This window comes from Wyeomyia smithii, chromosome 1, assembly GCF_029784165.1.
Source record: "Wyeomyia smithii strain HCP4-BCI-WySm-NY-G18 chromosome 1, ASM2978416v1, whole genome shotgun sequence".
In the NCBI taxonomy this organism is placed as follows: domain Eukaryota; kingdom Metazoa; phylum Arthropoda; class Insecta; order Diptera; family Culicidae; genus Wyeomyia; species Wyeomyia smithii.
The window spans coordinates 33781637-33808104 of record NC_073694.1 but is presented as its reverse complement, the minus strand read 5'-3'; the positions used below and the strand labels follow the sequence as shown (position 1 = coordinate 33808104).

The 26468-nt window shown below is 38.9% G+C and overlaps 1 protein-coding gene across 2 annotated transcripts in view; it reads left to right on the top strand.

The window, feature by feature from the left end:
- Positions 1-751: 751 nt before the first annotated feature.
- LOC129720557 (short-chain dehydrogenase/reductase family 16C member 6-like) overlaps positions 752-26468 on the top strand; it is a 61258-nt gene continuing 35541 nt past the window's right edge. Inside the window, exons 1-2 of one of the 2 annotated variants that reach the window (XM_055672043.1) lie at positions 752-1218; positions 16658-16753. In XM_055672043.1, coding sequence (XP_055528018.1) covers positions 1160-1218; positions 16658-16753 — 155 coding nt within the window. In that variant the 5' untranslated portion in view covers positions 752-1159. Of the gene's footprint in view, positions 1219-16362; positions 16550-16657; positions 16754-26468 lie in introns of those variants that run through there. The other variant, XM_055672038.1, reaches the window with a different exon arrangement.

Below are 26468 nucleotides of genomic sequence, written 5' to 3'. Positions count from 1 at the left end.
GAAACCTATGAATTCTTGACATCCTATGTATTCTATGTACTTTATAATTTTATATAAGTGCATGAATTCTACTCGTTCTACTAATTTCATGAAAATTATAAATTTTCCGCTTAATATTATTCACACATTTCGATGATTCTATGGGTGTTGCTAGAGAATCCCGAATCACGATAAACTTAAAAAAGGATCCATTTTCGTAAATAATGGAATATACTCAGTGTGCAAACCAATTACGTGTGTCAAGGTTTGATAAAAACAAAAATGTTCGACCGAAATTTTGATAGGTTGACCCCCCAAAACCACCCCGTACGCACGGCTGTGCATGGAGGTCACCAGTACCATTCAACTCTAGACGGCTTTTTTTTAATGCAAACTAATGTATGCTGCGACGCATTTGAAATTTTGTACTAATTTTGTATTATGCCTCCCCCGTCAGTACTGCTGCACTATTGTTGATGAATGAGCGTCAACTCGGCGGCGGCACACCGACGCATCATCACTATAGTGTATACACCTGACCTGACCAGCTGTACCCACTATTAGTATCCCCTCCGTCGTCGGTGTCGCCGTCGTCGTCGTCGTCGTTGTCGGTACCGGCTACCTACCCTCATCCCCCTATTATAATGGGTGGTGAGGGTGAGTGTAGATCTAATACCGCTTACTGCTATTTGCACTGCCACCAGCCCACAAACCGCGTACATCCACAGTTCGAGCGAGAGGCGGCCGATTCACAGCGCGCACAGTGGACGTAGAAGAGTTCAGTCACGTTCTAAGCGTTTGCGGGTGAGGAAGTGTATTTTCGGCGGTTGTTGTCCAGTTCGCGTTATAGCTGATCGCAGATCTAACGCCCGAGATCGTGGGGATCGCTCGTGTGTCATCGCGATCCAGTTCGGAGTTTCGTAACAATCAGGGACGACGCAAACCATTTCGGGCCACGCCGGGACTGTAAATTAACCTCGGTTTGGTTTTTTTAATATTTGTCGTGTGTGGATTTGAACGTGAGCTGAAAAGGAGGCCACCGACTAGTTGGTTCACTAGTAGAGCTAACTAGAGAGGGGTAGTGTACTTCGCATATATTGTGACTTACTTTGGAGATCCCTTAAATTGGGTGTAAGCGAGCTGAAACCAAAGCTATTTCAACAAAAAATCCAACGCCAGGATGAATATACTACAAGATGATAACATCGATAATGCGATTTCGGTGTTTCGTAGTGAACGGTAAGAATTCTAGAATTTTCAAGGTGGTTACGCTTGATTGCTAATAAGAATATCGTGATTTGCTACTGATCGGTAAAGTTTACACTACTCTCGCGGTTCTAGGATTACAAGGCTCTTGTTACACCTACGGCAACTTGCGCTGGTGATGCAAAAATGGTCTAATCATTACCATATTATCATTCTGATCGATGTTAGGAATATTTTATTGTAGCTCTGAAAGAAAACACTAGCAAAAAACTAAGTTTTTTTCATTTTGTTGATATTTTTGTGTGTCGTGGAGGGTGCTAATTTTTTTCTTTTTCAATTAGCACCGAAAAAGAATGAGATTTACACATAGTGAAGTGCATGTGCTAATGAGAAATTCCAAGCAATGCAAAAGTAGACAGGGAGATACACTCATAAATCATTCACGGAGATTTATAGCTGGTACTCTAGCATCAAACGTTTCTAGTTTCAAACTTTTATTGCAAACACATTGCACTGTGGCAGTAATCTAACGCTGTGTCTAATTTGTATACTCGAAAATAATTCCCTCTTGTTCTAAGATTTTTGAGAGCAAAAACTCACTATCAGCAAGAATGAAAAAAAAATCACAGGAGGGCTGTGTGCAAAGCCACGACCGCAAGGTTGAAGTAGAATACTTTTACAAGAAAGAAAAGGCTGCTTGCATGTCAGTCATTTTTTCTAGTAAATGAACGTTGACTAATCAGATCAATCGAATTTTGCACTTCAACAAGGATTGACCATTTTCAATAATATAGTAAGTTGCTTGTCATGATTGGGGCTTGACATTTTTTAAATTTTGGTTATGCGAAAAATTAATTTTCATGCAGATAATGAAAGTTTTTCGGCTATCGTGCTCATGACTGAAGGAAAAGATAACTCAGTACGTTCTGAGACATTGAGATAAAATAAAATTTATAACTTTAACAAATTTAAAAATGTAAATTAACAGAGAAAATAATCATTCGTCAATCAGGTTTTTATTTCATCCTGAAAAGGACAACTTGTTGTTCAATTCAATATCGGATAAGATACCGATCACATCTTGGCGTTATCACTGACAGTGCGAATAAAGTATTACTTGTGATAAAATAAACAGTTCTTCTTCTTTTTATTCGTTAACGGAGACTTTGAGCAGCTTCGGCTGAAACAGGCTCTTATATAGGCCAATTATCATATTTTAAAGTGCAAAGTATATGATTCTGTCGACCCTTCCTGGGAAGCAATCATATAACGACCAATCAGAGGTCGAATTTTTCGTTTTGACAAGGCTTGACTATTTTCAATAGTACAATAGTTTGAATAATAAAATTACAATTATCTTCATTTGGGAAGAATCTTAGAAGATTTTCCAACCTATTGCTGAAAGAACGAAGGAAATCCATCGAATACAAACCGATTCATTAGCATTTGAAATTGGACATATTTTTCACTTTTTTCGGTTTTAGATTTTCATTTCACATCCCTATGTAGCCGAACTTCCTGAGAGAAGTATTCTACTTCAAAATCAATTTTAAGTTTGAGAAATTGTAAATATCTGGTGAAAATGACTCTTTATACAACTCAGAAAGATGCTTCGAGCGGAGCTTTGTTAATAAATAAATGTAAATTTTGTCATGACACTTAGACCAACATTTTCAATTACAAACAAATAACAAATCAATCATTCCAGAACCAAATATAGAATAGAGTTTGAAGATTGAGGTAAAAAGCGTAAAAACTTATTACGAGCACACAATTATTGCTCAAAACCCACGGCGATTAGCAAAGAAAAGAGTACAGCATGGGTCGAAAATTCCAGTAGCTCGAAATTACCCTGTCTTACTACATGTATAATCGTGAGATACGATTTTTGATTTCAAATGGTACATTATAAATAATGTTTTCTACCTTGAGTTTTTCAACGTTAAGATAAACGCTACAATCGTTTCACATAATCATTTACGATTCTTTCATATTTTCACTATATACTACTGTTTTAGATCAGCGATCAGTATTTTTTTTAAATTAATACCTGTTGGCATGTAGATGTGATCACAAATTCGCAATTGTTAGCTCTATGTTGATTTTTTCATAGTTTTTGCATATTTTTAGTACTCTGACTTCTTCTAATATATTTTAATTTTGACTAATGAACTAATGAAACCAGTGTGCTCAAATGGATTTTACGATATTTTAGAAGTGTTAATCAACAGTCTTTGGATACACGCCGCCGCCGTGACGACTGTAAAAAAAAACCAACGGCGTCTCACTGGCGCACCAGAATATAAAACCAGTGTTTATAAAACGAAACAATGTTGATATTACAGTCATAAACTTATTCACAAGAAATCCTCGAGTTCTGGTGCCTCAATAAATTACATAACAGCATTTCAGGCATACATTTAAGCTATAATAGAATATTTGCATTTTCTCTGATAGTCAAGTGGCACTAGTTATCAAACGGAATATCAAACTGTGTAATAAAAACAGAGCTACTGGGAACTGAAAATAACTTAACTGAATGGTTGTCAGTGGATATCTCCAGTCAACAAGAATAATAACTCTAAGCATAAAAGTTACCTAAAAGCTCAATAAGAGAGCTCTTTGTACATACACTGCCCTAGCAATTGAGCTCTGCCCGAGAAGGTGTCATTTAAGAAACATAGGTCGAGTTCAGAATCATATTTGTAGCTTTTGTATCATGGAAAGTGAAACCTCGAAGCATCTACCCTTTCAGCTTTAGCGACTTTCTGGATAGTGGGTTCGCCGTATAGTTGTGCCAGCTTGTGAATCATCTTTGAGGAAAATGGCCAGCGCTTACGAGTCCTCCTCGAGCCATCGTAGAGGACTACCGGTCTTATAAGCATCTTGTAACCAACCATCTTGTTACCAACGATCCGAGGTACATACCTTCTGATAGCAGATACCTAGTATTCGTCGTATTAACTTTCCATCCAACCGTGCGCGCGTGTGTGTGTGCGTGTGAGAGTGTGTGTGGGAACTTCTTTTTAGATCACCCTGTCGGGCAGTGAAGACAGTTGCACGTTGATCGATCCCGAGGTCAATACAAAAAGCGCCTCCGCAAACGCAACGTTAAGAAAGTCAAATTGAAAATAATAACAATAATGAATTAATGAATAAAAGCAAGAAGTAAAATATAATCGATTACTATTTGCATTTGCATTGTTTACGGTGGAAACAGCAGTAATGTCTGATCACTCAATCGTGCATACAAGCTTGCCGCTGCTTTTAATTGTCACTTAATTTTTGGAAGTAACAAAATAATAACCTTAAAATTACCCCCTGCCTGTTCACTAAACTTATCATAAGCAGTAGCGTTTTAGTATTCATTTTCACTATCACACTTTATTAATTAGTTTTATTCACGAGCCGACGGAGGATTGGTTGTGCACTCAGGAAAGCAGTGTTGCCGATCTCACATGTTTCATAACAACTACAGGTATACCCCGATTTTACGCACATTCTCGTTTTTGAAATGTGCGTAAAATCGAATTGTGCATAAAATCGAATCAAAATTTTTAATTTTTTTTATAGCCCAAAATTAACTTCCGTGATCGGAAATGTGCAAGAAAACATGTAGGGTAGGGTGTCCCAAAAAAAAATCGATGTTGAAAAAGTCAAGGTGCTCAGCACTAAATTGATTCCTACATTCTGTTCAATTCCTACATTTTTCCATATATTTTTTTATTTTTGTGGGGTTGTTTTTGAATATTTTGCATGGTTTGGTTCAGCATTTCATTCAGTTTTATGACTCCCAGAGCCTATTAAACATCACAAAAAAATAATTTTTCTAATAATTTTTAGATAGAACCCTACAAAACACAAATAAAAAAAATTGTGATCAAGAACTGAAATTTTCATTGCGAAGCGGGATTTACGACGAAAGTTTACATGCAAAAAGATACAGTTGAATCGCTTTAAGGCGACATCGCAAGGGACCGTCGTTATAGAAAAATGTCGCAATAAAACGAATAATTTTTATGAATATAGAGTAGAAGGGATCATTGAGAATGTCACTATAGAGAGATTTGTCGCTATATAAATTGTCGTAATAGAGGGATTCGACTGTACTTGATATCTTATCGGGGGAGCTGAGATATTGGCATTTTTATATGTGATGGAAAACTATGCATTTTAACAAATATGTTGAATAACTGTTTTATTTTGAGAGATAAAAAACAACAATGTTTAGAAAACAAATGCATTTTCAGATGGCTGATAACTTAGTAGAAGGTTTAAAAATTCGGAAAAATTTGTGAAAAAAGTTAGAACGGAAAATGTGATTTTTAGTGCCTTCTATTTGAAAACTCAATGGTGCTCGTAATATATGAGATAGAAACATGATGTTCTCGGTAAAGTTTCTTGTTTTATTATAACCTAAAACTTTGTCGAAGACACCTTGCGTCTGTCTTAGTTTGATTAGAAAGTAAATTTTTTATCTCACTCATAGGTGGATTGATCACCCATCTTTCTACATTAAAAGATGCATTTTAAAATATCCTGAAACTCCTCCGAACATACCTTATGGCTATAAACATCATTTGAATCACTATTTAGGAAATTATACGCACAAACCGTAAAATAAAATACTGTGCAATGGAGATATTGAGCTTTAGTGGCATTTTTGACAAAATGCACAGTTTTCCATCACATGTAAAAACGCCAATATCTCAGTCCCTCGATAAGATATCAAGGATCTTTTTCATGTAAATTTTCGTCTTGAATCCCGCTTTGCAGAAAAAAATTCAGTTCTTGATCAAAAAAACTTTTTATATGTGTTTTGAAGGGCTTTATCTGAAAATTATAAGAAAAATTCACTTTTTTGTGATGTTCAATGAGCTCTGTGAGTCAAATAATTGAATGCGATGCTGAACCAAACCATGCAAAATATTCAAAAACAATCCCACAAAAATAAAAAAATATATGGAAAAATTTAGGAATCGAACAGAGTTGAAAAAAGTGCAAAAGAGTGGGTTTGTAGCTGAAAAAAGTCATTTTTTTATAAATCACGTTTGGGCAACCTGAAAACAATTTTTTAGAAAGTCGAAATGTTCTACAAAAATGCTATAAATAACATCATCTTTCAATTAAGGGCTGAGCACCTTGACTTTTTCAACATCGATTTTTTTTTGGGACAGCCTAATGTAGGGGTCATCCAATTAGTATGCAACGTTCAAAAGGGGGATTGGAAAGCTTGACAACTCTAAAAAAGAGAGTGACATAGGAGCGGGGTCGAAGAAGGTAATTATTTGCGTTACGTAAATGATAGACGTTCTCTAATGTGCCGTGGGAAACTAACCCAGAACATATGCAAAATGCTTGAAAGGAATTACTTAAAACAATGAAATGGGCGTGTGTGTATGTGAGTATATATGTGTATGTGTGTTCGCGTGTGTGCGTGTGTATGTGTGTGTATGTGCGTATATGTGTGTGGATGTGTGTATGTATGTGCGTATATGTGTGCGCGTATATGTGTGTGTGCGCGTGTGTGTATGTGTGTGTGTGTGTGTTTGTGTGTGTATGTGTGTGTGCGCGTGTGTATGTGTGTGCACGTGTGTGTATGTATGTGTGTGCGCGTGTGTGTGCATGTGTGTGTGGGTATGTGTGTTTCTGTGTCTGTGTCTCTGTGTGTATGTGTGTGTGAGTGTGTGTGTGTGTGTGTGTGAGTGTGTGTGTGGGGGGGACAGTATATGTGTGACTCACACATTTATTTTTACCCACATACTAATGCTAAGGAGGCATTGAAAACAGCTCCTCTATCTTGTAACAGTACACGTAAATTACTCCAAAAGAGATTGTGTGCGTACGACGTCAAATATTTTACGCGTTAGACACGTATACAACATTGAAAAAGTTCGCTGTTTTGCAAAAGAGGTCTTGTTGTTACTGTCTCCCGGTTTTCGGCAGATTTCCCAGTCTATATAAACGGCCCCTTATTAGTGAACCATGTCTAATATATATAACCCTTCACTACGTGCAATTTAATGAAAGAACATACGAATTTAAAATGTGTTTGAAAAAAGTGTGCGTAAAATCGAGGTAAAATGTGCGTAAAATCGAAGTACGTAAAATCGAGGGTGCGTATAATCGAGGGTGTGTATAATCGAGGTATAACTGTACTAGCGCAATTTTGAAAAGGAGGCAGGAAATAGCGTCACTTTGTCGAAGTTCTTTACGAGTTTTAAACGGGTTTGATAGAGCATCCGAAATTTTCACACAGCATTGTAGGGTAGGGATCATATTTTAAGCAGCTTAAGGAGCCACCTGTGTATTGAGACAAAAATGTGTAAGGTGAAATAAAAACATAGGTCTATCAATTTGTTTATTATCTTTTTCTCTGTTGGTACTCGTTTTAACATTGTAACAGTGATTAAGCAAACGTGAACACTCCTAAAGCTAGATGATTTTCTCATTTGAGAAAAGTGTTGTAGTGACAAGGGGTTGTCCATAAACCACGTGAATTGAGGCAAATCTTATTCTTTTTCGAAATAATAAAAAAAATGTCAGCGTATACAAACAAAAAATTATACTAATTCTACGTTTTCTTGATGTGTTTTGGAGCAAACTTGTACGATATACGATGAATTTCGTTGAAAAATCACCCAAAAATTAAAAATTTACATGAAAAGTGAAAAACTTTTATTCAACTTTTTCTACAAAAAACGCAAATATTTTCTATGTAGCCCACGGCAGTCTCTGTTGGGTAAAAAGCAATTACTCCTTCAGTGTTATGAAGCTAATATAATAAACTTTCATTTGTATGCAAACATAGCATAACAGCTTTAGTAGGATTTCATATATTCCAACACATTCAGAAAAAACTCTTTTTCTTAATTTTTGATAAAGGTTACTTTGGAGGCGTTTTTCAACATGAACCGTGCTATTTATCAAGATTTCATTGAGAAATTATGAAAATATAGATCAAAAACAACAAAATGATGTGCTCAAAACATCCTGAATATGAAATTCGCATTTTGGAAATTTTGGCCGCTTCTTTATATGGCGACCGTCTTATGTACATTCCTATGCATTTTGGTGCCCATTACCAAAACGCGTCAACTTACGCGAGAGTTTGCATAGTAATTGCTCGCTCGCGTTAGTTGATACCAAAAGTCACAGGAATGGTTGAATAGCTATAATCTTTCATTTTCCCGGTTGGAGCTTGTGGAGTGCACCTGTAATAAGTGTAATTCAAGAGTTTGAGGGTCGTTTTCTTCGGCTGTTAAATAGAAGCATCCATCAGGCCTTAATCAGCCTTATCAGTGTCGCGGGGAAACCATTTCCATAGCTCTACACGATCGACAGTGTCGTATGCGGCCTTGAAATCAATGATTAGGTGGTGTGTGGGAGTTTTTGGAGAATTTACCGCATCGTTAAGACTTGGTTCATTGTCAACCCGCCGACTTCTCACAAACCTCCTGGTTGACGGTGAGAGACGGGTCTGCTACCTTCGTTTCTGGATGTAACGCGTTTTGACGGTTTTCATCAAGATCCGCGTCGCATTTTTCTCTCCAAAAATTGTCTGGCATACCTATCTGTACGATAGCGGCAGCATTGGCTAACACTTCCTCTAGTGAGAAGCTCGGCCGTATTTTTACCACACACAACCTTTTTGTAGATGCTGGCAATCAATCTGCAGGCCGTGTCTACCCTTACTAACACGCAGAGAATCCTGAATAAGAATACCCAGGATACCTTTAACTCGGTGACGGAATCGTGAAAGGAATCGCAAAAACGATCCGGAGGATTCCCACTCAGGATTATTATTCAAGAATCCTAGAGCCATATACAGGGCATTCCTGAGGATTCTTTTTTCAGGGATCCTTTTCAAGGACGCTCACGAATCCAATGTGAGGAATCCTAGAGAATCTTTGCGAATCGTATGTGTTCGTCCGGGTAGTTTTCAGTGTGTAAGCTGCTTACCACTCGGTTGTCCGTGTGCCCTAATCCCTACTGTCAGGGTAGTCAGGTAGCAAGCAACAGGCCCGGATTTAAGAGAGGGCAAATGCCGACACGAGGGGCGCCTAATCCTGGGCCAGACGTGAAGACCGAGAGTGGAGATCTTTTTCGTCACCTTCCACCGCAGCATTAAGTCATTCCCAAATTTAAAATTTTGACGTAGAACACGTCTTACGGCAACATATATAGGGGTCCAACTTCAATACAGGGATCCAATTTCGAAAACTGAAAACATCGAGAGCGTCACGAAAATTGTCCAATTTCCAACGTTTTAAACTCAGTCAGTTTCTAACTGATTTCCGTCATTTTTGCAGCAATCGATTGGAAAAATCCCCAAATGGAGAAAATTTTAACCTGATTGTTCGACCTATTGTACTATTGAAAATTGTTGAACCTTGTCGAATCGCAAATGTCGCCCTTTGATTGGTCGCTTGCTGCCTTTCCCTAAAAAGGACGACTAGGTACTCCATCCTAGTTAGCCGGGAATGCACTCGTTGGGCTTTATAAGAGACTGCTTCTCCTCAAGCAAGCTCAGTTTACTAACAGCGGGCAGCAGCGGCGGACAGTAGCAGCGATGGCAGTGGGCAAAGGCGGCGGTGGTAGTGCTTAGCTGAAGTTCCTACCTTTTTCAGTTCTTCTCCTCTTCGATCTGAGTTGGACCCCACCAGCGGTAGTCCAATTCAGATATCGTTGGGTGAATACAGTCAGAAACTGAATGAGACTCGCACCGGCAGGTGGTTTGAGAAGCCATGTATATATAGGGTGTGTGCACATATATAACGTGTGTTAATAGTTATAGCATGTGTCGCTAGCGTGCGTGGCTAGCTATATAGGGCGTGTGGCTTGCGTGTGCATGTCTATAGCGTGCCTGTGCATGTCTATAGCATGTTTATACAGTGTCTGTGCATGTCTATAGCGTGTGTGGCTAGCTATAGCATGTCATAGCATGTTTGGTTAGCTATATAGCGTGTATGTGCATATCTACAGTGTGCGTGGCTAGCAGTACAGCAATTAAAATTATCATATATAGTTGCAAACAAATCACCTCGTGTTTATTTTAAATATTACAGTATATTATTCAGAACTTAATTCAAAATTTGTCATTTTAAAAAACAAAATTCAATTGTCAATAAATGGCATTGACATACACTATTAACCGCTTTGACTTCAGGTAAGCCTCAAAGTTTACTAAGTATATTTAATCATTTATTTGAAGAATGTTCGAGCTGGTGAGCCTGAATTACATAATTCTACGCTCAAGTCCTACTATTTGCAGCAATTAACCGGAAATGCACTATTGGCCCTCGTCTATAACCTCTTCGTTGCCACTGCCTAAATTAAGCTATCTCAGTGCAATATGATACAAATACAGCCTCAAAACAATTCAAGCTCATTCTTGTTTTGGATACGGCAGTAAGTGAAATCGCATAGCTGCACATAGCTTCTGCTGTTGTTCATTGTCGTTACCGGTGCCGGTTATAGAGGTAAAAGTCATCTGGAGCAGAGAGACCATTAAATTGATAACCCCATTGAGTGTATTCCCAAACCTATTGCAAGAAATACATAAGACAGGCTGTCGTACTCTACGTTAACTCTGCGGTCGTGTCTTATAAACAACATCTTCAACTTTTCTTACTTCAAAACTGTTCAACATAATAGGGCCCCACGAAAATATTTGCTCCTGATCCCCCAGCACCTAAAATCGGCCCTAGGTAACAATATTACTCCGATATTAAATTGAACAACAATGTTCCTTATTGGGACAAGAAATTAAATCAACAATTCATGAAGATATTATTATGCATAAAAATAATTAACTCAATTCAATACCATTAGAACTGCCCACAAGTTTCCCGCCCCAACATTTTAAATTGAAACCAAAGTTGCAGGACAATACGAGGGACACCGACACATTCTGTTATATCTCCGTTCGTTTTTTAAAATGAAGTATCTGCCAATCGTAATAACGTAACATAACAGCATAAATCATCCAAAATCAGAGCACAAATATTGCAAATTACAAACACTGCAAGTGTATTATTTATTATCCTCATCACTGTAAATATAAGCACCTTAGTATACTACACCTTCGCCCCTATCGAAAGAATGGTGTAACCATTCTTTTTAGTGTTACTCCGAAAACATTTCACAATTTGGCTTACACTTTACTCATACGATTTTCATGAATTTTTCTTTGTTCTCTACTTCTCATATTTTGGATTATACAATTTGTATTCCATTGTTCCTAATAGTCCTGTATTTTATTTGTTTTTATTCTTGCTACTTAATGAAACTTTTTAATTTAAACTTGAGCTCCGGAAACAAGCAATAAGAACGTGTTGGGGTCACGTACGGGTGAGTGAGTGTGAAGACAGTACGCATACAATCGCAAACGACCTGAAAATACCAAAAATTTATTTGAATACTTGCGATTTGAAAGAAACTTTACTTTAAATGAAAAAGTCCAGGATTTGTTTTCCAATAACTTCTTACAATCCAATGTTCATTTTCAATCGGAATGCTTAGAATAATTATCTTCGTGAATAATGAATTATTTCGTGAATGATAACGGATGCATCAAGTTATAGTGAATTTAAATTGAGAAAATTGGAGAATATACACTAAATCATACTTTCAATCAGAAACGGATTAAAAATTGTCAATAGAATTTGACATTATTCCGTACCTTTAAATAAAAAGTGATGGATGGAGAAATGTTAGATAATTTTTTTCTTAAAAATTAAGTTTCAAATATTTTCTTTAATTTCAAATTTTTTGAGGATTAATAAACTACAATGATTCAATGGGATTTTTATAATAAATTTAAATCGCAAAGCTCTTGGCAACTAACTTTCTAAAGACAACCGTTTTTTGAGATTTTTCAATATTGGTTCGAAAAATTTCAGTTTTGTATCAAAATAAGTTTTTTTGTGATTTATTTGTTTTTCTCTAGCAGCAAACATAGATTTAGTGAAATATATGATCGATATAACACAACTCATTACTTGACATCAGAGTAACATTGCTTGGAAAATCGAAGTACGCAGTGACTTGAAGTTGACTCATATTTGTGTGGAAGACGACCATCTTATAGGTATCTCGAACTGTATCTGTGGTATCTGTTGATCCGTTGCTATTGGATTTGGCTACGAAACAAACAAAGTAACATTCAACCCAATAGCAACGGATCTACTCTCAATAAGCCTAGCTTTACTAACGAAAGCTCAACGCATACTTAAACCGAGAACGTATGCTGATTCAGAAAATTGCATATTCTTTGGTGATTTTAATGTTTCGAATCACAAAACTATTACAAAAAACGTGAAACTCAAACAAATTCATCAAAAACTCGTAAATTTCCAAAAAAAATTAATAGAGAGAAATTTTGTTTCTTCTACGAAGTTACGTAAAATTTTCTAATTTAAAACATTGTCGAAAACTGCAGAGCTCTAGCGTGTAAGAATAAAAATTTGGTTTTAAAGCGCCATCTTTGCGGCCAAATCGCGAACTAAACTAAGCGTCAAGTTGAAGTTCTTATTACACTGAGAAACTTTGCTGAAGACTGCACATGGGTTGGATAGAGTATCAAAGTACTGAACCGTTTATTCCATGCAATAAATACATAGCAATTGTATTTTTACATGAAACCTATGGTTATATTCGAACTGAAATATCACAAAAACACCAAAAAACACTTCTTTCAAAATTTCAGAAAATGTAGATTTTTTGGTTTGCTAATACTTGCTACCCGCTGAGATATGTACTTCACAAAATTATGTATGTTTTTCAAATTTTGTGTAATATTTTCACTTAAGTACTTCAAAAACTTCTGTACTCGGAAGAAAACGACGTATTTATTCAATTTCTATCGAGAAAAAAATCTGTAAGAAATTAATTCGAGTGAACTCATAAAATTATCACAATATAACGTGAAATTCAAAGAAAATTTATAAAAACTCGTAGATCTCTGAAACTTGAAGAGTAAGAAATTTTGTACATTCTGTAGAGTTTCATGACATTTAGAGATCTACAACTTTGTCGAATACCGCAAAGCTCTAGCGTGTAAGAGAAAGAAGTTGGCATCGCAACGCCACTTTTGCGGCTGAATTCTGAACTAATTCGAACATTCAAAATGAAGCTCTTACTATACCAAGAAACTTTGTAGAAGATTGGAAACCGAAACTCTGAGAGCGGTATTAATTTCGTTCCGCTAGATTCCATTTCTGGCCCAGTGTGCAGTGTGTCAAGGCCGAGTAGACGACAACGGTCAGGATACGGTGGAAGATTTACAGGTTCCTTCCAAGGTAGATCTCTCAATGCAAATCGCAGAAACCTTTTCTGTGCACGTTTAATACGTAAACTCCACATTAACTGATGAGGGCACCAAATTAGAGAGACATTCTCGATCAGAGGCCTTACCAGCGAGCAATAAAACGTTTTCAGACAATGGGGATCTTTGAAGTCTCGAGCAATTTTTGTAATGAATCCTTGCTGACGTGTAGCTTTTGAGATAACAGCAGAGCGATGTAGATTAAAAGTGAGCTTCGCATCAATTAGGATACCAAGTTCGTTAACTTGGTCCACTCTATTAAGGGAATGCCCATCAATTTGGTAGTTGAAAAGTATTGGACTACTTTTTCAGTGAAGGTCCGTATGAGGAATACCTGTATAAAAATGGGAAACCAAAAGATCAACTTAATACGATGATCGAAGGTGCAAACATCACTCGCCAAAGAACTGCTCACCTAATGTGGGAGGAAAAATTAGAAAGACGATTACTCGTATCCAACCCAAAGGTTGCTTCGTTATACTGCTTACCGAAAATACACAAAAAACCGTTAGCAATGAGACCAATTTCATCAAATGTCTCCACACCGATGGAAAAAATGGCAGCGTGGGTGGTAAACGAAATGAAACATTATCCCATTTCCCATGGCGCCAACGTGAAAAACTCGGTCGACTTGGTTGAGCAACTAAAAGGTGTAGAGTTGCGAATGGGGGAGATACTAGTGTCTTTTGACGTCAAAGCACTGTTTCCAAGCGTACCAGTACCAGATGCCATACAAAGCTTTCGTGGACATTTAGAAAGAAGCCGAGCTTCATCCATTCAAATTGAAGCCTACACATCGATATTGGAACGATGCATGGACCAAATAAAAAATGCTAAATACTCGACATCCGACGATCAAATTCACCGTAGAACAGGAAGTGGATAAAAAACTTCCCTTCCTAGATTTGATCATGTCTTGGAAATCTGACAACTCGCTAAAATTTGCCATCTACCGGAAACCAACATCCACGGACCGGTACATTACTTCGGACTCGAACCATTGTGGAGCCCAAAAACAAGCGGCTTTGCACTCCATGGCACATCGCCTTGTTAGTGTACCGATGGAGAAAGAAGAGTACACGATAGAGAAAGAAAAAAAATTAAAAAAGCGGCCAAGTTAAACGGATATGACGAAGATTTTGTGGGAAAAATCATCCGCACACACGGACGGAAACAACACAAACGCAAAGTCACCACTCTGCAACCAGTAAAAGAAAATTTAGAGAGGATCAGCATGCCATTCTACGCAAAAGTTACAAACCGGATCAAAAACGCCCTTAAAAGGCACGGCTACCACGTAACTCACAAAAGTGAAAACAGACTACGTGATCTTTTGTGTAACGCGAAAGATAAAATTCCGCCCAATGAGAAGTCTGGAATCTACAAAATTGAATGCCAAAATTGTTCAGCTGTGTACATTGGCCAAACACGGCGCAAGTTCAAAGTTCGTTTAAAAGAGCATAAGAAAGCTGTAGCCAACAAACGAGCCAACGAATCAAGTGTGGCAAGTCATGCTATTTCCCTCCAACACAATGTCGATTGGGAAAACGCGAAAATTTTAAAAAATATTAGAAAATAGTCGCAACTTAATGCATGGGAGTCGATGCATATCATGACATCGGAACAGCCGCTTATGAACGAGGATGATGCTCCCATTCTATCGCTTCTCTTCCACTTCACCAAACTGAAATTGTAACTCTCTCCTACTAATTAGTTGGACATCGCCCCGTAGATGGGTAACAGCTGACCCGAAACCGGTCGGTAAAAAAGGTAATTTTTACATTGTAAGAACCATAAGTGTTTGTGTCCCGTTTAATATTTAAACGTCATGACTGGACATTTAGGAACACTAAGGACTAGTCGATTTCGTCGACATCAGTCAACAAACGTGTCTAACAGCGCTTGTAAACGTAAGCAGTCGTCAACAGATTGAACTACTATATATAATTTTAGGTCATCAGCATACACTAATTTGCAGTCGACTCCAAGCAGCAAGACGATGTCGTTAAAAAATAATATGAACAGCAGAGGTCCCAAATTGCTACCTTGAGAAACACCGGAAACGTTGGTAAACTGTGTCGAGAAGCAGGACTCAATCTGCACACGAAGGACTCTGTCGCACAGATAAGAGCTGAGCCATTCCGTAAGTTTTCGAGAAGCGCCAAGCCGTGCAAGTTTTCGTAAGAGAATTTTGTGGTCAATACGATCAAATGCAGCCTTTAAATAAGTGTATACAACATCAACTTGCGCCTTCTGATCCATGTGAGAAATGCAGGTTAACGTGAACTCTAAAAGATTTGTACAAACGGATCGGCCAGGAATAAAACCTTGTTGTTTGCTGGCAATATAGCACTTGGTTATAATATATAATTACTTTAAAAAATGAGAATACTCTGAATATGGAATATCTGGAAAAAACCTCGAGCTCCAAACGGGAAATACATAGCACAATCACTCCTTCCGACATAAAATGGCTGTTTTTCATTAAATGATCGAATGTATGGAATCTTCGCCTCTTTTTTTTTGCCTTTTAGTGACCAAAGAAATGATGAAATTGGATACACTTTCGAGATTGTTCCAATTCGTGTTAATTTCTGGATTGTTCGAATTAGGGTACTTGTGAGATTTCTGAAAGAACCGTTCAAGCAATTTTTGATAAAAAGAAGCGAATTTAACAAACAGTTACAGTAGATCTGGATAGTTATTAGGTGTTATCTTTGCTACTTTTCGAAAATTCGAAGCTGAATTCCACACTGCCATCTTTGAGAATAATGAACGGCTTTGTGTGCTGCGGATCATACCGGCTATATCCAATGACACAAATACACCCACACAGGATTCTACAAGATTAGCTGTGTTTATCCGAAGCTGACATAAGGTCTGTTGCATGGCCTGCATAACTAAAATATTCGATCTAATCTCAAAGCTTATTGAATTTAGAGGCAAAATTACTATAGTTTTACCATGGAAAAACATGAAATATGTGAATTATAGTTTTAGTGATACCAGAAACAATAACGAACTCGACGAGGAAAGGTAAAAAGTTAAGCGTTTCTAACCTCAAAATATTGTTGTCGTACTGTAATTCTTTCACACGTCATGTTCAATATAACTTCCTGATCATTGTTTTTTTTTTAATTATAGACAATTTCTCGATGAATCAGAAATACGAATACCTCCCCGTCCAAATCAGAACAACGGAACCACATCTCATAAGGAGGACACAAGTAGCCCCAAACGGTAAGTTCCAACGATTCTTCATCAAATTCATCGACTGCTCACAAATCGATCGTTTTCCGTTCCTCTTCACCCCCAAAAAGTCCAAGTGTGAAGCGAACGATGATTTCGTATCGATGACAAATTACCTCTTAATTAACTTGACCTCTGCGCTCGACGTCGACGGCGCGATGCTACCGACGACGTGTCCCACATATATTTACCCGCACCGAATGTTAGTAGGTATGCTCGAATCGCCGAAAAACCGGTACCTGTGGCCGTGTGCCCCCTTCTATTGGCTAACCGAGTGCCACTTAAGCGGACACACAACTCGCCATTCCACCCCCGTTGAAGGAAGGGGGCAACGATTGGCCGCGGGTGAGACTTTATTTGCCTACTAAATACTAGCAAACCGAACAAATTGAAACCTATCATCCAGTAAAGTGTATGATGCCCTCTCAGCCACGCCAATTCAACGGCAGTGTTTGCCGTCAACATGTTCAGCAATGTTCGGCACTCATCGCATGAAATAATTCAGCAAATAGTTGCTCGAAGTCGCGCGATGACGCACGGTAAGGAGGGTAATTATTCCATACCGGGAGACGCTCTCCACAGCCATTCGGTTGCTTAACATTGACATTGCTCGTTAAGCTCCTATTGGCCAACTAATGGTCTTTATTGCTTTTAGTATAATTACATAATTGTAATTAGTATTATCATTAAGGGCACACCCAAAACATCACACCGATCGTGAATGACCTTTCCGCGGTGCCCCCGCTCCTCCAGTCAGCTGTCAACATCGAGTCGCAAAAAAATCGGTAAGCCATAACATGTGAAAAATGAGACCGACACGAACACACGAATTATCCCATATGCTAAGTGCCCTCGGTCGGTGCGAGCGTTTCGGGCTAATCGCGTCGTTGTCGCATTAAAGTTGGTGATCGTGAAACATAGATCCAGTAGGTACTGCTGTCGCCACCGCCACTTGTACTGCCCCCCGGGCGTGACCGGTTTCAGCTAGCGCTAACGATTGACAATGAAGAAGCTGTAAATTTGAAGTGCAAACAATCGTTTTGTCGGTAAACACTAGATCGCGTGGGAGTGTGTATGTGTACATGCACCGGTGGCACTGGTGCTTGGGTACCTGCTTCACGAGGTACTTAGTATAATGATTTGCTATAATAGGTTTTAAGTTTTGGTTGGGCATATCGACTTCCTATCATTTTTTATTAAATTGGTTATAAATTTTCAAATTCATGAGTATCCGTTCAGTTATGTTTTTTGTGATTTTGCCAAGAATCGAATTAAGGGTTGTTTATTTTTCTTAATTAAGTATTTTCAGACCACTTTATCAATTTTGAATTGTTATTCTGACTACGGACTCTTGAGAATTCTGTGTATTGTATTCGTTCTACTTCTTACTCTAAGAAGCACTGGAAACAAAAAGGCTGTGGAAAATAACCGCATCAATCTGGTTATAAGAAGCACTTGTATGTTGCTACTTTTAGCATGACGAAGCTTCAAAATCTTTTAGTTCCCATGTCCATTCGCCACGTATGTTCTGGAAAAAAACGAATTGTCAGAATATGGCCTATGAGTAACTATCCCAAGCGAGTAAGGTGATTTACAACTGAAAAAAAAAACTTTGTTGTTGATCGTCATCCATTGGTGGAGGAATTACTTGAAAAGGTGAAGAAGGTGATTGCTAGTGTATTGAACGCGGAATCAGAATCTTACGTTCTCAATGAGTTGTTATGAGTGGTAAGCGTTCGAAAGTGGAGAACAATACTGTTTCACCTCCAGTTTTACAATAACATATTTTATGGTCGAATACAACAAGAGGGATTTAATTATTTTGTTTTTAACTTTTATCTAGAACAAAAACGACGCATGACCCTACCTCACCGTAATTAAAATATACTCCGCAGAAATTCGCACTTCACCTTCGGTAGACCTGCAAATAGCGGCAGCCAGGCAATTAACTGTAAAACACAAGATAAACACAACTCTAAGAGCAACGTTTTTTTTTCCTTCTACCTCAACAACCTTGCGAGATGTTGATGATCGTGAACTTAGAACGTTCTGGAACTGACCGATTGACCGGTGGTTCGGTCAGCTGCCATAATTGGTGGCATAGAAAAAAAAAACAACTTTTCACTGCACCGCGGAATGCCACTGAAGTCAATCCCTCTAAGACTGACTGTGTGTGACTCCGAACGCAACCCAGCGCGATGTCAAGTGCAACCGGTTATTGGCTGATCGGTTACTTGTAGGGTTCTTGAAATGCATGAGCTTATGCAAGTAGGTTTCTGGAACGTCTGATAAAAATTTTGTCATTTTTTCAACGTCCGCAATCTAGAAACAACAATCGAAAGAAACCGAAACTTCCATTCCATCAATAAGACGTTGAACTGCGGGGGCCAATTGCTCAACTTGCTAGCAACTAATTTGCGTTGATTGATCCCATCACAACAAGGCTTATTCAATTGGCGTCGCGCGCGATGACGAGTGAGTCACTTTATGCGGAGCGGCCGTACGTAGGTTTGTTTCTACTACAGCCTTTTAGAATAGGAGGAATTTCACGCTGATTTATCTAGTCGTAGAAGCACCTTCTCAAATTTAAATTAAACTTTGTGGTTTTGGTGACATCAACAGAATCTCATCTTTTTTCACATTTCAAATTAAATTTTGCTTGCTTAGTATAATGTTTAACAATTTTACAGAAAGAAACCTAGGGATATTTTAAAACCCAGTTTTTAGTAGCTTGACAACTTTTGTTAGGAAATAATATAAGGTGAATTTAAATTAAATACATTTGCCACTGTGAGAAAAAACAATGTTAATTTTTTGGATTTTTGTGCTGAATAAACGCCATAAACATATGTATTGCTGATAAAAGTTATCTTGAGTTATGACATAATGTTCATTTTCAGCTTAGGTAGGTACTGATATTTCGCGGTCTAAACTTGACCTTTCTGTTTATTGGATACAGACTTTGCAGTCAACTCTATTAGTATACAGGACAACTGGGAGCTGCGTAGCCGCAAGGTTACAGAGTCCGCTTTGTCAAGCGGATGGTCGTGGGTTCGAATCTTAGTAGAATCAGGCCATCCGATGTCAAAAAGGACTTAAGCATGGGTTTATTCTCAGGCTCCCCACCAGTTACCCTTCCTTTACGCTGAAATCTACAAATACATTTGCATGACTTCCTCTTAACAAAAAATAAGTCCCTCTTATAAATAAAACTGGCCAGAAGGACGCACGACGAAACTTCTCCAGGGAATTATAACTGGTGATATTTGCCAAGAGGAACGAGTATCGGTATAGTAGAACAGTAAGCGTGTAAGGAAGAGTAGCACATTACACACAAGCACTGATGAACAATAATAATAAGCATGCCACTTCTCAATAGCGGTATTGCTATTAACAGAAGTGCGGGATACAGCAGGCACCCGGGCATATCTCACAATAAATCTACGATTCTGGTCGCAGTGAGGAAGGCCCATACAGGAAATAAAAAAATACAGGACAACTGCGGGGCTAGCAAAGCGCAGCGGTCCTATCGATACTAACAGTCTCTCCCAACCCGGAATTCGAACATACGACGACTGGCTTGTTAGGCCAGCGTCGTACCTTTTTTACAAGATGGCGGGGAAATCTATTCGAAGACACGTGAGTAGACCTTATCTTTTTGGAATGACGGTTAAATATTACGTCGGGAAGTGGTTTTCTGTGCTGTGCTTCAATTATCCTCTTTAGTATCCTCTGAGAAGCGGCTGTCCAACCCGCAGTCGAGATGTCCGGGTCTTCGCAAATCTTCCGTACTAAGTTATCCGGACCAGTGTCTGGCCCGCTCACTGCCATCATGTCGCTCCTCGCATGCACAAAACGAGGGCAAACGAAGAAGGCTTGCTCAACGGTCTCCTAAACATCCACGCACTCGGTAGACAGGAGGAACCCTGCATGCCTGAACCTGTGTAGATACTGCCTGCAGCAACCATATCCTGGCAGGATCTGTTCTTCTCTATACAGAATTTTTAGAATTTATTTCCATAATATTCTCCAATATTCAATCATATTTAGCTTCATGCTCTTTAAAATTTCTGAGCGCCTCAGTTTTGTTATGTATGTGATGAACAACAATAAAAAGCTTGATATCATCAATAAAAACAACAAAGTATCTACAGTGTAGATTCTACACCCGTCATATGTTTCATTATTCATTGGGCCACATACCTACATTAGAATATGTTATTTCCAATGATGTGGTTGATCAGACACAATTGCTATTGAATGGCATTCTTGAATATTTGCCTACTGGAACGGACTTTCGAGCTTACCGATACAAGCAACATCATCATCGTCCACATCGTATCGAGAACGAGAACGTTCAGGCTGCTCTTGATCCTCCTCCCTGCTCTCCTTGGCGTATACGAATAGGCTCCAGATGTCTCCCAGCGCCATTAAGGCCAGATCAGCCTGGCGCATCACCACGATGGCATCCAGAGTGGTGATGTTGCAGATCCAGGGTGACGACGAGTAAGGTTAGCTCGTCGCTGGCTGAAATCACCAACTCACTCAAGCTTCTGAATGTACCGCTCGTGAGCCATAGATAGCTCCATGAGGGTACGGTGTCCTGCTGTCCGCAGGTTGTACAACTTGCGCCGGATGGAAAAGAGTGCGTGTCGTCCATGACGAAAACAGACTAAATCTCAGCGGTCTACAATGCGTTTAGCATATACACATTCCAGAACGTGTGCCACTGCGTCGTTATCCAACGGCAGCCTAAATATGTTGACTACCTAGTCATCCTCTTCAAGCCGCTGTTGATGCTTGACCGCATTGATGGCAGCCACCTCCGGTGTGGCGTCGCCAGGAGTGTCTCCAAAGTCCTCTATCGGCGAGATCCTCTTCAGGCGGTATAGCAGGTCTCACTGCTTCAAGTAGTGGGTCGCCCACACCTTCCAAAAGGGCTAGTCCGTCATCTTTAACAGTGGTGGTAGTATAAGTGGCGGCCATCTTCTTTGAGTACTCCACTATTTTCATCAACTTCAGAATCTGAAAATAGAACAGATATTTACCAGATAACCCTGCGGATTTCTGGGGCCTTCCTGTGGAAACCTGTGTTTAGATCCCCACCAAGACCAAGAACAAAACCAAGTTCTAGTAGTACAACTACTCTGTCCGTGTTTGCATAGTTTACGTAAAAGCCAACTCGCTAATTCGGTTTCCTCACGTTAAGATGCATACGCTGCAAATGCAAATAAACTCTTTTTGCTCTAAAACATTTGAGAAATATCGAAAAAACGTTTTGGTGAACTGCGATTTGGTTGCGAAAAATGGCATTGCTCGACGCAAGATGCATTTGTTCACAAAAAAGCATATTACTCCATAATAGATACAGGATTTTAGTATTGGGTAAGTCATTGTAACACATTATATTCTATAGCTTAATATCTTAAATAATTCCTGCAATTTATCAAATTTTAAACACAATCTATTTCAGTCTGAGTAGTGATATATTTATCTTTAAATATCATTTTATTCTAAAACTCTATTCCACGTCATTAAATCCTCCAGTCTCCTTCAAACTGATCCAGTATTCACGTTTCTCATCCGGCGTCAGACACAGCACCTTCTTGATAATTATGTTTTTCTTGATTTTTGAATGCCTATAGCATCCGTTTTACGTTCCAGTTGATAGTGTGAAGAAAATGATGGTTTTGTATAGTTTTTGAATTGCTTTTTTGTGACAAATTTAAGTTCTTCAAAGCCCTCGTTTTATTCATAAGAATACAGCATGTTATGCGAACCTCTTATAAATTTTACATGCTTAATGCCCGCAAGTTTGGGTCTATCGGTTAATCCGTTAAGCACTGCTTGCTTAAATTTCACCAAACATTCGAAAAAATGGGAAGGTTCCTTTAAAAAAAAACTTGGGGTTTCACGCCACCTCCACAACTTCTTACACAATCTGCGAAAAGTGGATAGTTAACGGGTGTTAAATAAAAAAATGAGAAATTTTTCAATCACATATAAAAAAAAAACTTTTTTTTCATCGATTTCAGTAATTTTTATTAATAACATAATGTATTTTCTTCAAAAAATATCAGTGAATGTTTGAGTAAGGGCCGTGGTCTGCTGTTCGACGCAACTCTGTTGCGATGCTCTCACAAGAACGTTGCACGGAACTTACGTCCATTTTCCGGTTACAATTCCGGATTCTTGTAGTCAGTTGCTTCGTATCCTTGGACCTCCAATTGTTTTTATATACTAGGGCACTGAGTGAGCCAAAGTTACGATAGTTTAGTTACGATCCTTTGGCACGAACGGTATCTTTTTCTCCTCAAGATACGCCAGCGTCTTCTTGGCGTAATGGGAAGACGCCTTGTCTGGCCAGAAGACGTACTTCCCATCCACGTGATGCTCGTTTAGGAACGGCAGCAGGATTTTATCGAGGCACACATCTTGATAGATTTGTTGGTTGATTGCCAGACTGCTCGGCTTAAACCAAGGCTTTGAAATGCCCCGGTCGGAAATGGCGATGTACAACATAACCTTTTTTCTAAACTTGTGCTTGAACTTGTATTTCACTTCAGGCGGTGTGGATGACTTGTCGCTGGAGTAGTAATTATCATTTCCTGCAATATGCGTTTTGGACAGCGGAAAATAGCTTTCGTCGTCCAGAAGGAAAGACGTCCCGCGGTATTTTTTGGTCAGCCACAGACACTGTGTTTTAACCGTCTCAATCTGCTCCTCCGTGTACTCCGGCGACCTCGTCTTCTTCCTGCAGACGATTCCTTCCATCTTGAGGGTCCGATGGATCAATACGTGGGAGCAGCCATATTTACGACCGGCGTCACGCAGGCTGGTTGCGTCCTTGTTGTCAAACAGCTTTTTTAACGATGTCTTCCTCTGCTTCGTCATTATCGTCACCGGACGACCACTTCCGACCTTCCGCTCTACGTTCAGGGAACCCAGGATACGATATACCGTACTGACAGGTACATTTTCTTCCTTAAAATGTTTCACCGTTTCGTAAAACCGTACAATGCGTTCGCGGAGCACGTGCTGTTTCGACGCCATCTTTGCTTTGACTGAACTCAAACTAGCAAAACCGAACACGCCTACTGTTTCTGGGGAGCCCAAAGAGCAATTTTTTTGGAGAAAGAAAATTTTACGCTCTGTATTTGAGTTACTGAAAGGTATTGAAAAAATTCTCATTTTTTATTTAACACCCGTTATAAACCTCTCCTCGCGGGACATTTCGCATCCTTCGCACCACGAATGCTCGGGACGCATCAACAGACATAAAAGTGTGACTGAGCATAAGGAATTTTAGGTGAATCTCTTTTATCTGTATGGTTGAAGAGTTTATCCAGCCACCGATCCGATCGCATGTATGAACTGATAGAAAACACTTGCCGCGTTGTTTGCTTTTCGTCCAGCGATCGTATCATTCCACAGGGGCGTGTACGGGCCCATTCTGTGACCCACCCAGTGGGGCAAATGTTTCGTTGAAAGCAGTTATCCTTTTACAAAAGATGTTCTTTTGAAACGTTTCCCATTCCTGGATGCTGGACAACCTAAGTTGAAATCAATTAGAAAATGTAATTAATGACAATTTCAAAAAACACCTATTGAAGATCAACCGAGAAAACCGATCCTCTCTGATTGTCGAATCCGATCGATCACTATCGTACTTCTCACATCTCGAAAAAGCCCGTGTCATATGATCATTCCAACGTGAACACATGTCGCAAATTTTTTGTGCCGTGTTAACGCAAGTAATCACACTTGAAGCAGACTATTCTCCAGGTATGCTGTTGGTTGCATCAATCAAATGATTTGTTTGCTTCTTGTGAATGTTCTGCGCATGGCAGCACTCACACTCTTTATGACCAAGTTGAGTAAATCTTATGTTCATCTCCCTCAAAAAAACTATAGCTGCAAGAGTTTTCCTTTTCCTTAAGTTGGTGCTTTTTGAAACAGTCAAACATTTTTTGTGCAGAAAGAATCGATGGTAGATATAGGACATGCGGCGCATCGCGCATGTTCCCTGCGGCGAGTTAAGCATAATATCACATTTGACATATGTCGTTGATGTAGTTCTTGAACGTAAAATTGACGTCAACTATAACCCCCAAGTGTTTCGAAGATTTCTTTGAGGTAACGGTGCAGTCTCTGACTCTGACTCTGGCCTGTTGCTCTGATTTACGGTTATTCAGAACCGTGAACTCCATCCTACAGTGCGCTAACTCCAGTTTCCTGGACTGCATCTAACGGGCACTATTGAACGCATTCTTCACGTTGCGCAATAACAAGTGCCCCTTCTCTTGCGTTAGACTGCCTACTCCACCGTCTTGGTGAGATATAGAATAATGTTCTGCGTATATCTACCTTTCTGGAAGCCAAACTGGTTACTTGTCAGACTGTTTACACCCTCCGTGTACTTCAACAGTCACTAATTGAACGTACTGCAGGTTGGCCGACCATCCCTGGTATGTGTTAGAGATACTGGAACATCGGACGTGAGACTCAACAGCCAGAGGCTAGGGTTGGCTCATGGCGTGGAAGAAGTCCCTCGATGATATCGCTGGTGATCGCTCTGCAGGAGCCAATACGCTTTAAGTCTTGGACGTTTTCATCCAGTGACGCTGCCTCGTCAAATACCTCGACATGGACATGTGATGTCTTCCAAACGCGGACGGTTAAAGTTGGCTCTACCCGTTGCTTGATCCTCCCGTTGCTCTTCCGCACTCATACACACCATATCCGATTTTCGAAATAGGATTGTTTGGTACCTATAGCTTCAGATATGTGAGCACTAATTGAAAAAACCTAAATTAATCCACCTGGCGGTCAGACCAAGCCTTTCTCATTCAAACTTATTTTTTGTGAAAATAGATTTACATGAACGCTTCAACCCAATGAATGAACTCTTTGTGTTCTAAAATATTGCTGTTGTAATTGAAGTATAAAATGTGAAATTTGACGTAATGTTAGTGCTTAAGAATAGCGAAAGAAAAGAAATGACTCTTAATTTCGAACAATTTAATCACGACCGATACCGGGAACGCTCAAATAGTACGATACCATATATAATCATGTTGAGGCCACATATATTGATCAAAGCAGATATAGTTTTAAATAGGTTTTGAATTTCTTTTCTTTCCATAACTTTTGAGCCACATATCAAATTATTATGAAGTTTGTTATTCGTAAGTTCGAGAGATAACTCATTCGTATGACACTAGTTATGTTCAAATAAGTCGTATAATCTTTGAGATAATAGACTTTCGTGGTTTTAACAATTTAATACATAACGGTTGCTCAAGTTCAAAGATCAAATGGAACGCGACCGTATGAAGCAGTCCAATTTTTAAACCACGTGTTCGATTAAAATTCATCAGTTAACCCTTTAATAGCCATCTGATATCAATATTGTTTAAATCGGTTGTGTAATTTCTGAGATAATGAAATTTCGTGATTTTCACATTTCGGTACATTAAAGACGAAGTTACAGTCCGATTACAGTTAAATTCAATAGGATGTTATGAGGTTACTAGAATTTTCATTTGACACTTATTTTGTGAAAATCGAGTCAGCCATCTCTGAGAAAAGTAAGTGAATTCAAGTAGTCTTCGGAATTTGTTCCTTTTCATAGCTGAATTTCACATTTTTAAACATAGAAATAGTCCGATTGCGAAATAAATCATTAGGGTCGTATGGGGCAACT